Raw genomic sequence first — 13,270 nt, forward strand, 5'->3', positions numbered from 1 at the left:
AGACTTTACCCAAAGAAATTGGCAAACCACATGGACCATTTTTACAATTTTGACTCATTATAAATTAGGAAAGGGGTTAGGGTGTTTTTGGGTCTAAAAAATATAAATTAATAAAAAAAAATTAAAAAAAAAAATTATTAAGAGCAAAATAGTTATTTTATAATATAATATATTAACGTTTAGAATTAACTTTAAAAAATATAGATCGAACGTATAATTTAACATTTGAACCACGAAGGAATCTTATAATTTATTGGTTTGATTACATTACTCCATTTCCCACTTTTAAATATCATTTTAAAAATTATTAAATATTTACTCCGTCTTAATATTTCAATTAATCAGCCCATAATAACCTAGTAAAACATAGGAGTATCTTTCATTATTGATTTGGACGACAGTATATGGATTAAATAATACTACTTAACAACCCGGAGTAAATGAGAAAGAAACAAAACGCGTGTAACTAGGAAAGCCCACCCGATAAGTCACTTTGTCTGTTTTTCTCTCTCTAAGATCCCATCGCCATCGCCATCTTGCTCTGCAACTTATTTGTTGATTTCGTCGCTCCCCACACAATAACAACTTCGCAAAGTTTACAAGAAAAAAATATACAAATCTATTAGGAAGCTGACAGATGTCTGGAAGTCTTTGATTTAATTGCTAATAGCTATTCAAAGTTCCAATTGAGATCGGAATGAGAAGATTACACTGTTATTTTTGCTGATTCAGATGGCGTTCAACCTTCATCATAGTCGTCATTTCATTACTTTATCCTATCTGTTTTTTTTGTTATGCTCTTGTTTCTCGAGCATTTTCTGTAGCAGCGATAATGATTTCCCTCCTGTTACGCCTATCAATCGTGATCTCTACCGCACTAGGTAAACTCAGTAGTCTCTAAATACTTCTAGATTTGATATTGATTTCACTCGTTTCCGTGTTGTAATCTGTCTAATTTGATTTCGTGGTGCTGAATTTATTTTTATCTCATTTTCTATAACTTTTTGTTTGATTATAGAGGGATGTGATCTCATCCTAAAAACGGTAGTCAGGGATCTGTTTTGTAACCGTTAGAAAGTGTTAAAATAGAGGCAATTTGATCTGTATGTCAAAATGGTTTATGCGACTTAAAGATTTTGGGAGAATTTATTTGATAATTGGTTACTTACATCAGAAATTGGAAATTATTGGTATTAAAATGCACATTTTACATGTGTTGTTTCAGCTTCCCAATATAGATCTATTTTGTCATACCCTGTTCATGGATTACTCTCGTAAACAAGGCAAAGTAAGCAAACCAAGAACAATACATTAAGTTAATGCACTAGTATTACTGATTAGAGTGCTTACAAGAAGAGAAAACTGCATAAGTATAGAATAATTAGTTGATTACAAATTAAAATGGAAGGATCTATATCTATACATGAGGTGGTGTTCTTGCAATAACATAAATAAACACTATTTTTTGATCATTTACAATCACACAACTTGTACTTTTAGATCCTTCTAGCATCTTCTTATTCTCTCTTGAAAGTTCTTGATTCACATAGAACTTTCTGGAATTTTGAGTCAACCTTCGTGTTTATAAACCTTTTCATCTTGTTGCTTCTTTTTTTTAGTGACGCCTTAATGGAAGAGATAGAAGCATTGGTTAACCGACACCAAGATAGACTCCATGTAGGTGTACTTTGGATCTTTCTTTTTTTTTCTTTGTCCCCTGCTATCTGTTGTATATATTATGCTCATTTGATTCCATAATTTTTCAACAGATGGAGACGTTTCAAAGTACAAATAAAGGCTACCATGCTGAACTAAATGTAGTTACATATTGCCGGAATAGAACAGCCATTGAAGACAAATCAAAGTTTAGAATACTTCTTGTGAGTTCTTTCTTTCTCTTCAAACTGTTGCATCAAACGAAAGGAAAAAAATTGAAGAAAGTAATTTTTTTTTTTGCCATGTATTGTCTCATATTGTGATATTGCTGATTTTTTTGACAGATGATTACTTGTCTTCCAGAGTTTTGGGCAGCATGCACGGGAGCTTATTACAACCGAGCTTGCATTAAGGATCCTTTCCATCTTAAGTGAAGAGCAATTTTTACCTAAAATGGATCCACTGTTGCTGAACAAGACCCTTGAGAAGATTGTTATAAAGGTCATCTCTTTCATATTATATGCTTCTTAAAGTTATCTCTTTATCATTACATGAAAAGAAAACATACAAAATTATGATCAAATTAAGCTCATGATATTAACACACATATAGCAATCTCTCAGGTGGTGCCAATGGAAAATCTAAATGGACGCAAAAAAGTCGAAGCAGGAGATGTTTGTGAGAGAAGAAATGGTCTCATTTTTTTTTTAAATTTCCTTACTTGAAAATAAATGTGATATTTCTTGATTTCATGACTGTTTGTTTCTTTGCAGGAAGAGGAGTTGATCTCAATCGGAATTGGAGTGTAGATTGGGGGAAAAAAGAGAAGGTTAGTGACTAAAAAGAGGGAAAATACGTGTAACTTTCCCTCTTTTATAGCTACTTAACTATTTTCTATAGTGATCAAAACATTTCACTTTTTTCAACCCTTTACAATAACTATTTCCCTGGTTTTGATTTCAGGTTAAAATACAAAAAAGAACCTTCTTTCACTATTTTATCAATTCAGCCATTGAACTATTACTTTTTATCGATTAAGCCACTTAACTATTTTCTGTTGTGATAAAAATATAATACCTTTTATATTGTATTAAAAAAAATCCTGTTATTAGGGGATCATACCTATATATAGAAAAAGCACAACATACTTTCACCATTTTATCGATTTAGAGACTCAACTATATTTTTTATCGATTTAGCCACAGAACTATATGATAATAAGACTAAATTACAGAATTGGTCCATGTGGTTGGCATGATTTTGCAGTTTTAGTCCTAGTTTCTCGATTTTTTTCAAAAACGGTCCCTATTTCAGGTTTGGATTTCGCATTCAATCCCGGGCTCTGTTACCATTTAACCAGCTTCTGTTATCTACATATGAAATGATATTTTGTACTTTAACCTTTTTGAGAAAAATGTTTTTTTTAATGTTAAAAAAAAAATAAGTATAGAAAAGGGTTAAGTTACCAATAAAATGGTGAAAGTAGGTGGCTTTTTTTAGATTGTTTTGTTCTCCATCTCTACATTTTGTATAGCAATAATACCAGTTTTGTAGTTATGTTATGTAAATGTTACATATAACATACCTTGGCTTGTTGTTTATTATTATTATTATTATATGTTTCAGGACTTTGATCCTTATGAAGAGAATCCTGGAATTGGCCCATTTAGTGAACCTGAAGCTCAGCTAATGCGAAAGCTCTCAACATCATTTGAACCACACATTTGGGTCAATGTACATTCTGGAATGGAGGTGAGCACTAATCTTTGTTTTTCTTCCCAAAATACCCCTCATTACCCGCTTTTTGTTTCTGCAATTACTTATTTTGATGCCTTTAAATCTTTCGATGTTGCATACTATTACAAGATTAATTCCATTCCATGTCCAAAATTAATTGTTAATCAGTCATTCATTCATTGTTTTTTTACATAAATATATTTCCATATGATTAGTTTTATATTTAACTTTTTGTAGGCTCTTTTTATGCCATATGATCACAAAAACACAACTCCATCTGGAGTCGAATCACAGAAAATGAGATTGATGCTTGAAACATTAAACCACCTTCATTGTGGAGATCGTTGTGTGGTTGGATCTGGTGGTGGATCTGTTGGGTAAGTATTATTATTATTATTTATAATATATCTTCACTGTAAATTCAAATATATAGATTTTTTCAAAAAAAAAAAAATTAAATACAATGTTGTAGTAGGATGATGTTAATTTTATACAGAAATAAATGCATTTAAACAGGTATCTGGCACATGGTACAACTACGGATTACATGTTTGATGTGGCAAAGGTCCCCATGGCTTTCACCTTCGAGGTTTGTATATAAAAATAAAAATAAAAACATTTTGTTTTTTTTGCAATTTTGCTGTTTAACCATTTATATGTTTTTTCAATCAAACCATAAAAGTTCCATTCAGTTTAACCATTTTTTGACATGATATAACAGGTCATAATGGTTAATTTGGAAAAATGTTTGAAACTTTTATGGTTTGAATGGAAAAAATCCAAGTATTAGGGGTTAAACTGCAAAACTGCCCAAAATATAATGGTTTTCCTGTAAATTTCCCTCCCTTATTTTCAACTGAATTTGTTAATTTGGCAGATTTATGGAGATGAAAAAGCATCTTCAAGAGATTGCTTTAAAATGTTCAACCCTGTGGATCATCCCACATTTAATGTAAGTGAAATAAATTTAATCATATCCATTTTCTATTCTTTTCAATGGATAGCACATTACTTTGGATACAATTTTCAAACTATAATTTTTTAATGCTATTTCAAATTACTAAAAATCTACATTTTTTTTTACTCCAGAGAGTTCTGAACGAATGGTCAGCCACATTCTTTACAATGTTCAACATGGGAGCACATCAAATGAAAGATCCACAAGAGTCCACCCCATTTAACATGGACCATTTGATCTCAATAGATGATTATTTAAACGGATATTTAATCGAGAGAAAAAATAGATATGGTGAAAAGAAGGAATTTCTGGACCTTGGTTTGCAAGAAATCCGAACATATTTCAGGCTCTTTTTGCTATCTTCGGTTATGTTGATGTTCATGTTTTGTTCTAGAATTGCAAAGAGTAATAGATCACATTTGCCTTCAATTTCTCTATGAAATTGAATAAAAAGGTGTGTATTGTTTTAGTTATTTGTTACGAGTTTTCTCATTGATTCAAGGTTTTTAGGTTTTTTTTTAATGTAACGTGGAGATTGGGTTGGTATATTAGTGTGATTTTGTGTAACATTATTGACATGTCATGAACGATGATTTGTTTGTTATTTATTTGTGCACTAATAGAAAAATGAAGGTTTTTGTCTTTTTGATATGTATCCCATTTTTGCATTTTATAAGTTGATGGGGTTGGATGTATGATCAATGTAGATGAGGCAACCATATGTGTCTAATGCCACTGCAACTCCGTATATACTTTGTATGTGCGGTAGTGCTCTTTTTGTAGCTTAATTGATTTGTTGGAGATAAAAAGGTAAAATGGTCATTTATCTTTGTAATACTTGATAGGAAGAACATGGCTTTAGTTTAATAAGTTGTAAGCAATATATTGATGTTTTTAATGCAAAATAACAAATTAATTGAGATGGTTTGGAAAAGAAGGGTTTTTTTTTTTTGGTAAATGGCACAAAAAAACACTGTATTTACACAGAAATTCGATTTTGATACCATGTTTTTTTTTGTGTCAATTTTGACACTATGTTATTGATTTTTTACTAAATGTAACCATATGACTGGTTGCCTTTAGGTAAACCGGTTTGAATATTGGTGAGTCTGCCATTTGCTTATGTGGCATACACGTAAGATCCTACATGGCAGTTGAGCCTTTATAAAAGATCCCTAACGGCTTCAACACTTTAGAACCCTAGATCGATCTTCACTTTTTCTTCACTTTTTCATCTCAGTTATTCACGAGGATTGTGCAATGGTGTCTTCGTCTCGATCAGCTAGATCAACGAGTGGGGTAAACAAGTCAAACAATGGTCCCTCTAGGACGTGCTACTGTGGAGTAATTGCCCCCTTGAAGATATCAACGAGTGAGAAGAATCCTGGAAGAAGATACTTTGGGTGCAGGTACTGGCCCGATGAAGTTGAAGATTGTGGCTACTTTGAATGGTATGACGGTGAAGTAAGTCCATGGTATAAGGAACTTCTGTTTGAAGTTATGGCAAAGAAGAAAAAAAAGCACTGGACAGGAAAAAGGGAACCCTCATCATGGTGAAATAAGTTTGATGGATCTTGTTAGGGTTGTGATTGGTTTGCTTGTTATTTTAGTAGTCATGGTAGGGATTTTGATGTGGATGGTGTACAAGGGTTAAGTAGGAAGAGGTTGTGGTAGGTCTTTAAGTATGAATTAATGCCAATTAAGGTCTAGTGTTGACCATTTTTGTGTCTGGATGTATTGATGTACCACCTTTACGTTTATATGTTCCAATGTTGACCAATATTGATATATATGGTGAAGTGTATATGTTTGTGATTGTGAATTGGAAGTTTAATGCTAGTGGACCAAACTACCCTTTAGTTATGGAAGTATGATGTTATATGTTGGAAGTAGACCAAACTACCCTTTACTTATGGAAGTATGATGCTATATGTTGGAAGTGGACCAAACTACCCTTTAATTATGGAAGTATGATGGTATATGTTAGAAGTGGACCAAACTACTCTTTACTTATTGAACAAACCAGTAAGCAAAAAAGAAAGGACCTAAATACCCTTACCTTATGTAACTGTTGGGATTATAAAAGATAAAAATGATTTACCATAAACACTATACCAACACTACCCTTTACTTATGTAACAAAAACACCATAACAAGGATAACACTTACAAAAGATAATTGACCATTTTGGCTTATTTACCCATCCCATTTACAAAAGGGTAGTAATGTTTGGGTATACAATATACAAAAGATAATTACAGTCAAAGGGGATTACTTAAGGGTCCATTACTTAATACAAAAAAGGATAACACAAATCATGCCCATCAACCCCTAACCTTCTGCACCCTAATCTACTCCAAATAAACAGGGTTCAACCTACTTCGACCTGGTCCAACAACCTTCTTTCCAACAGCCTTCATTTCAGTCTGAATTTTAGTAATTCTCTCTGAAGGCCTCCTTGTTCTCATCAACCTTTGGGATGGTGGTGTCTCAGCAATGCCTTCATCCTCTGTTTCTGGTACAATGTCAACTTCAGCCAAAACTTCAACATGTGGAACTTCTTCTTGCACAGTTTCAAGAACAGGTGGAACTTCAGCCAAAACTTCAACATCTAAATCTTCTTCATATAGTAGATGATACACCTCATCCTCTGAGTATCATGATGCAAGCAAATCTGTAGCATGTGCATCCCCCTTCAAATCCTGTACCAACATAACATCTTTCAGCCCTTCATCATGTGGAACTTCTTCTTGCACAGTTTCATGTATCCCTTTAACAGATTGAGATGCCTTTGCTTTACCCTGTTAATAAAATAGTAAGTGTTACCAATAGTAGACACTAAATATTTGACTTTGAAAATCATAAAGCTTACCTTTTTTTTACTGTTACACCTTGCATGTCCATCCATTTGCCCATCCATTTCCTGAGTTTGTTGACTCTTTTGACTTGTGGATGCTGTTGTTTTTTTCATTGTCACATCCCTAGTCATTGGCCTACTCTTTCTTTTCTTTTCGTTTGGAGGTTGGGGCTTAGTTGGATTCTTGCAGGTTCTTTTGTTATGTCCTTCCTCCCAACAGTTCTGGCATATCTTTTTACCTCCAATAGACTTTATCTTCCTGTACTCTCCATCCTTCTCTGTGACATGTTTCCTTTTTCTGGTTTTAGGTCTTCCTGGCATCCTCCTTGCAGGTGGTGGTAGTGGCTTGGCATATGGTGTCCTGGCCCATATTTTACTACCATTTAGAGGCCTGATATTTCCTTTGTAAGTCTCTGCAAACTTTTCTTTGGAAAACCATGAGCTGATCAGTGTTTCAGGTTGTTGTTGTGTGTGGTTCATAGCTGCATGTGCATGGATACATGGAATCCCAGATATTTCCCATATTCTACAAGTGCATAATTGTTCTCCTAAGTCCACCTGAAAAGACTCAAATCCTAGTCTCACTTCAAATACATTTATGTCACTAGCTACAACACTCCACAACCTGTAATTCATGCTATACATGTTAGTGAATAATCTTAATGAATACTGAATAATTATAGTCAATAATGTTACCTCATATCTGTACACCAGTCATCCAACTTTGTCAATATTGTAGGGCATACATCTCCCCTCCATGTTAAATGTATTGTAGACATCCTATAAAACCTCTCCATAACATACATTCTGAGCTCCTCCAACATAGTAAGAAGTGGCTTAGTCCTTGCCTCCAGAATTACTAAATTGAAGCTCTCTGATATACCATTTTCTACTGCTTCACATGCTCTACCTTCCTTATAAAATGCTCCGCTCCAACTCTCTAGGTTCCTTGCCATGAGATGGTCATAAGCACCCCCATTCATTTCTTTGATTTCCTCCATTGTCTCGAGAAAAGATGACTCTGTGGTTGACATTGAAGTTGCCCAAAAATGTCTCTTGTAATCAATCCCATTGTACACCTTTTTAAAGTTGACATACACATGTCTGGCACACTGCCTATGCTCAACTAATGGTAACTTCTCCTTTACAACCTCTACTAAGCCCTACATTCATACAAAAAAACTATTAAGATACAAAAAAGACTAACCGTATATAAAAGAGTAAACAAACAAAAAAGAGTAAACATACCTTATGCTGATCAGAAATAACTGCCAGCCCTTCACCTAACTCTAAGCCAAGGTCTTCCACAAGCAACTTAATAAACCACTCCCAGTTGTCCTTGTTTTCAACATCAACCGCATCCTAGGCTATTGGATATACCCAGTTATTCCCATCCCTACCTATTGCAGTGAGTAACTCCCCTTTGCTTGCCCTTTTAGAAAACAACCATCTAGTCCAATGACTCTCCTGCAACCCCTAATCCACCCATCCTTTATAGCCTTAAAACATACATAGAATCTTTTAAAAACACTGCTACCATCTTCTTTGATATCAGCTCCAACCTTTGCTGTACTACTAGGGTTTGATCTGATGATCTCTCCTCCATATTCCCATATACGAACATAATGCTCTGATAACTTTCCAGTTAAAATCTCCTGTGCTTTCCTCTTAGCCCTATAGCATTGTCCCTTAGATACAATGCATAAAAATTTCTTCTTAATTTCTTCTTTCATCTCCCTGGCTTTCATTTTTGGTCTAACACACAATTTTTTCAAGAACTGTTTGGCTATCCAGTCAGGATTAACCAATGTGGCATGCTTGTACTCCCTAACACAAGTATGTTTATTATTAAGTCCCTTAATTTGAAATGTTTTCTCTTTGTTCATCCAGTCAGGATTAACCACAGTTTGAAGGTACATCTTTTGACTTTATTGTCTAAACCACATTTTGCTTGAAGCCTTGTACTAGAAGATTTGGTCACCTTAATTGGATAACCATTGTGAACTGCATAGTTAATCAGGCAGAACCTTAACTTAGTCTGATTAGCATACTTTTCACCTAAATGTGGTTTCATTTTCTTCCACTGAACAGAAGGGTCATGAACACTATATTTGGTTGGTTTTTGATCAACCTCATCCTCGTCATCTTCAATTTCATTATTAGAATGACCTTCTCTAATGACTTCATCATCAACATTTTCCCTCTTATTGTAAACAGAAACATTGCAGAAATCATAAAGAAAGGCATCAAAAGGTACCTTCAACTGTGGAAAAATGGTGTCTTCATTTGCATCATAGTCACCAAATTCTTTATCGACAACAAATGCCCTTTCTGATTCACTCTCCGATTCCGACTCTAATTCACTTTCTTCAAAATCAGAGTCGTAATATGGTCCCTTTTCCATTTCATCAAACGGTTGTGCTCTCCTTATCTTACGTCGTGGGTTCCTCATGGTAAGCTTTCACCTTTCTTCGAAGTTACAGACGGTAGAAACCCTAGTTAACGAGGGTAGAAACTTTTTCTCCTTTTTTTTTGCGTAGGATAATAAATGAGGGGATGAGGGGGATGACATGTTAAATTAGGGGAAAGGGGGTGACATGGACGATGCCACGAAGACGTATTAAGGGCAAGTAACCGGTTAACCGACTCTAGTAGGTCATATGGTTACATTTAGTAAAAAATCAATAACACAATGTCAAAATTGACACAAAAAAACACGGTGTCAAAATCGAATTTCTGTGTAAATACAGTGTTTTTTGTGTCATTCACCTTTTTTTTTCACTAAACTCTTTATAATTTGAATTTAGTTCTCCAAGTTTGTACTGATCTCCTCAAATGTTTTTATATCACTTGTCTTGACGCCCATCTTCCAATTTTGAAATTTCAACATATTTTGGGCTTTTTCGATTCATATGGTCGTAAATTTTTTTATATATATTAAACAACGAGCCTAGAAAGTAAAATATGTTAAAATTTTCTTTTGTTACTTTGATTTGCATGCAAATTGAAAGAAAGAAAAAGACTTTATTCTTCAGATCAATTGCTTCATACGATATATATATATATATATATATATATATATATATATATATATATATATATATATATATATATATATATATATAGGTTCAGGTTCATTTGAGACCATTCTAATTTTGTGAGACCGTGAGACGAAATCTAAAAATAATTTTAAAATGTAAAATAAATGGAAAAATCCAAAAATTCTTTTTTTAAATATTATTTTCGGAACTTGAATTAACTAAAAAAATAAAAATAAATAAAAATAAAAATAAATAAAAAATAATCCCGTTTTTTTTTTGAAAAATATGTGAAATATTCTAATTACACTGACATATTCTAAAAAATAATTTTAAAATACAAAATAAATGGAAAAATCTAAAAATTCTTTTTTTAAATATTATTTTCGGAACTTGAATTAACTAAAAAAAATAAAAAATAATTAAAAAAAAATGAAAAAAATCCCGTTTTTTTTTTTTTGAAAAATATGTGAAATATTCTAATAGAATATTACACTGTACATATTCTAAAAAATAATTTTAAAATGCAAAATAAATGGAAAAATCCAAAAATTCTTTTTTTAAATCCAAAAATAATTTTATTTATTTTTATTTTTTTAGTTAATTCAAGTTTCGAAAATAATATTTAAAAAAAGAATTTTTGGATTTTTCCATTTATTTTGCATTTTAAAATTATTTTTTAGAATATGTACAGTATAAAATTCTATTAGAATATTTCACGTATTTTTCAAAAAAAAAGGGATTTTTTTTATTTTATTTTATTTAGTTAATTCAAGTTCCGAAAATAATATTTAAAAAAAGAATTTTTAGATTTTTCCATTTATTTTGCATTTTAAAATTATTTTTTACAATATGTCAGTGTAATATTCTATTAGAATATTTCACGTATTTTTCAAAAAAAAAAAGGGTTTTTTTTATATTTTTTTTATTTAATTCAAGTTCCGAAAATAATATTTAAAAAAGAATTTTTGGATTTTTCCATTTATTTTGCATTTTAAAATTATTTTTAGATTTGGTCTCACGGTTTCACAAAATTAGAATGGTCTCAAATGAACCTGAATATATATATATATATATATATATATATATATATATATATATATATATATATAGAGAGAGAGAGAGAGAGAGAGAGATTTTTCTTGAAAAGTTTATATGGTTTTTAATTTTCAGTTTTCAGTTTTAGCTCTTAGCTAGACTAATTCTTACTAATTCTTATTACATAATAAATGGTAGTGCCATCAATTTGTTTAACGTGATCTTGATATAGATTAATTCTTGATGCATAATGAAATGCTAACATGGTTTTTTTCGTTGAATGAAACAATATTAATTAAGTTGATGGTGCAAATATTATTTGTCAAGTCGTTTAGTATGCTAAAAGGCTTCTAGCCCAACGGTATTAGGTGTTGTCTTCTCTCTTTGAGGTCAAGGGTTCAAGTCCTTTTGTAGACATAAGTGAAATTAAGGAGTAATTTAGGAGTAGATTAGATTTGTCGCTCAAAAAAACAAAACTATATTTTGAATTTGGGAGGTACGAAATGCATCTCACACTACCAAAATTACTTGTCTTCCTCATATAATATTATGGTTTCAGTTTTGCAGACTTCTACTTTTTCTTTATGTTGTTTTATCTGTAATTTATTGTTTTGAAAAGACAAAACAAGTATTTTGTGTTTTCTATGTCAAATTTTACCTAAAATCAATATGATAATTATTTTTTGAATTATGCTAAATCTGATTTCATATCACCTCTGAGATCGAAATTACAAATTTTAAAAATTAATATATACACTCTAAAAGTATCCAAGCCCATTTGATATTCTTTACCTTGTTATATACATTAACATTTACCAAATATTTGACATTGTTTCCAAAATCACATTATTTATAATGTCTTTTCCTTTTGGTCATTATAGCTTTCAAAGAGACAATGACCCTGAGAAAAAATTACAAAAATAAATTTTGTTTGTTTATTATTTTTTGAATTCACATCCGTGGTACCCCACCCACCTTTTAAAATTTTCATTTTTATCCTTTTTTTAATATTTTTTCCCCAAATTTGGTCCAAAGTTAAATTTCCAATTTTATTTTTATATGTTTTCTAAACTTAGTTTGTTTTGAAAAATAATTTTGTCAACTTCTTTTACAACTATGTTTTTTACAAAATTGTTTTTTTTTTTACAAAATTACTATTTTTATATATTTGATTTTATGTATATCCTTATTTAGATTTTTCTTTTTTCAAAGTTTTTTTTTTTCAAATTCGGTTCTATTTTTTTGACATATTCGTTTTCATGTATGTAGGTTGTAAAAAAGTATAAAGATTGGTTTCTTTTAAACATTTATAGGTGGAGATAAGACTATTGAGCGCATTGTTGGGCCGAATCGGACGACTAATGATTAGCTCTTTCAGAGAAGATGAGCTTGTATAGGAAACTATGAAGACTTATAATCAAGGCATCTGTCTGGTATTGAAGTAATATAGGGTCTAGCTCCCTTTTTAGTGGTAGTGCTTTCTAGTCAATACTCACCTTATTTGTATTCTCCTTTTTAATTACAACATGTGTAACTAGTATATGCTTAATGCTCTTAAGAACTTTATATCTACATCCACTACTTGAGTATTCATTCATGGTTGACCCTTTCCCATCTTTATGTGTAAATTTTATTGGTCTATTCTTTTAGACATTGAACACTTTATCTTTCATCATGAGTTTTATGTGCAGAAATCTTATGCATGGATACTCCAAATGTAAGCACGATGACAAAACTTTCACTTTTATACATTTATTTGTATTTTTTTTTCTTTTGTTAGAGGTCTTCTATGGTCTATGGAAGCAGAATCTCAATCTTACAGTGTGAAATGATAACCATCATACATCCCCCTTACATTGTTTGGATGGAGATAGAGTAATGTTGTTTGTTGTTATTGTAGTTACTCGTAATCCTACTTCAAATTATGTTGTGATATAGTTAGTGGAATTTTCAAAATACAATTTTATAATTGTATGTGTTTGTGGT

General features: G+C 31.6%; 1 protein-coding gene across 1 annotated transcript; it reads left to right on the plus strand.

Moving 5' to 3' along the window:
• The first annotated feature begins 451 nt into the window (after window positions 1-451).
• LOC145085996 (uncharacterized) lies at window positions 452-4,994 on the plus strand. The gene is made up of 11 exons (XM_079023705.1): window positions 452-881; window positions 1,620-1,677; window positions 1,770-1,880; window positions 2,020-2,157; window positions 2,280-2,349; window positions 2,430-2,485; window positions 3,283-3,408; window positions 3,631-3,770; window positions 3,910-3,982; window positions 4,271-4,345; window positions 4,483-4,994. Exons 1-11 carry the CDS (start codon window positions 733-735, stop codon window positions 4,789-4,791), a joined length of 1,305 nt encoding a protein of 434 aa, XP_078879831.1. The 5' UTR covers window positions 452-732; the 3' UTR covers window positions 4,792-4,994.
• The last annotated feature ends 8,276 nt before the right edge of the window (window positions 4,995-13,270 follow it).

The sequence above is a fragment of the Lactuca serriola genome, chromosome 2 (genome assembly GCF_051521515.1).
Source record: "Lactuca serriola cultivar US96UC23 chromosome 2, Lser_US96UC23_V15, whole genome shotgun sequence".
Classification (NCBI taxonomy): Eukaryota; Viridiplantae; Streptophyta; class Magnoliopsida; order Asterales; family Asteraceae; genus Lactuca; species Lactuca serriola.

What these genes read in the sequence shown, in the direction of transcription:
- LOC145085996 (XM_079023705.1), top strand. Translation starts at nt 733, where the DNA reads ATGGCGTTCAACCTTCATCATAGTCGTCATTTCATTACTTTATCCTAT. An exon ending in TGTTTGTGAGAGAAGAAATG is followed by an intron (nt 2,350 to 2,429) that starts GTCTCATTTTTT and finishes GTTTCTTTGCAG; the next exon opens with GAAGAGGAGTTGATCTCAAT. An exon ending in CCATGGCTTTCACCTTCGAG is followed by an intron (nt 3,983 to 4,270) that starts GTTTGTATATAA and finishes TTAATTTGGCAG; the next exon opens with ATTTATGGAGATGAAAAAGC.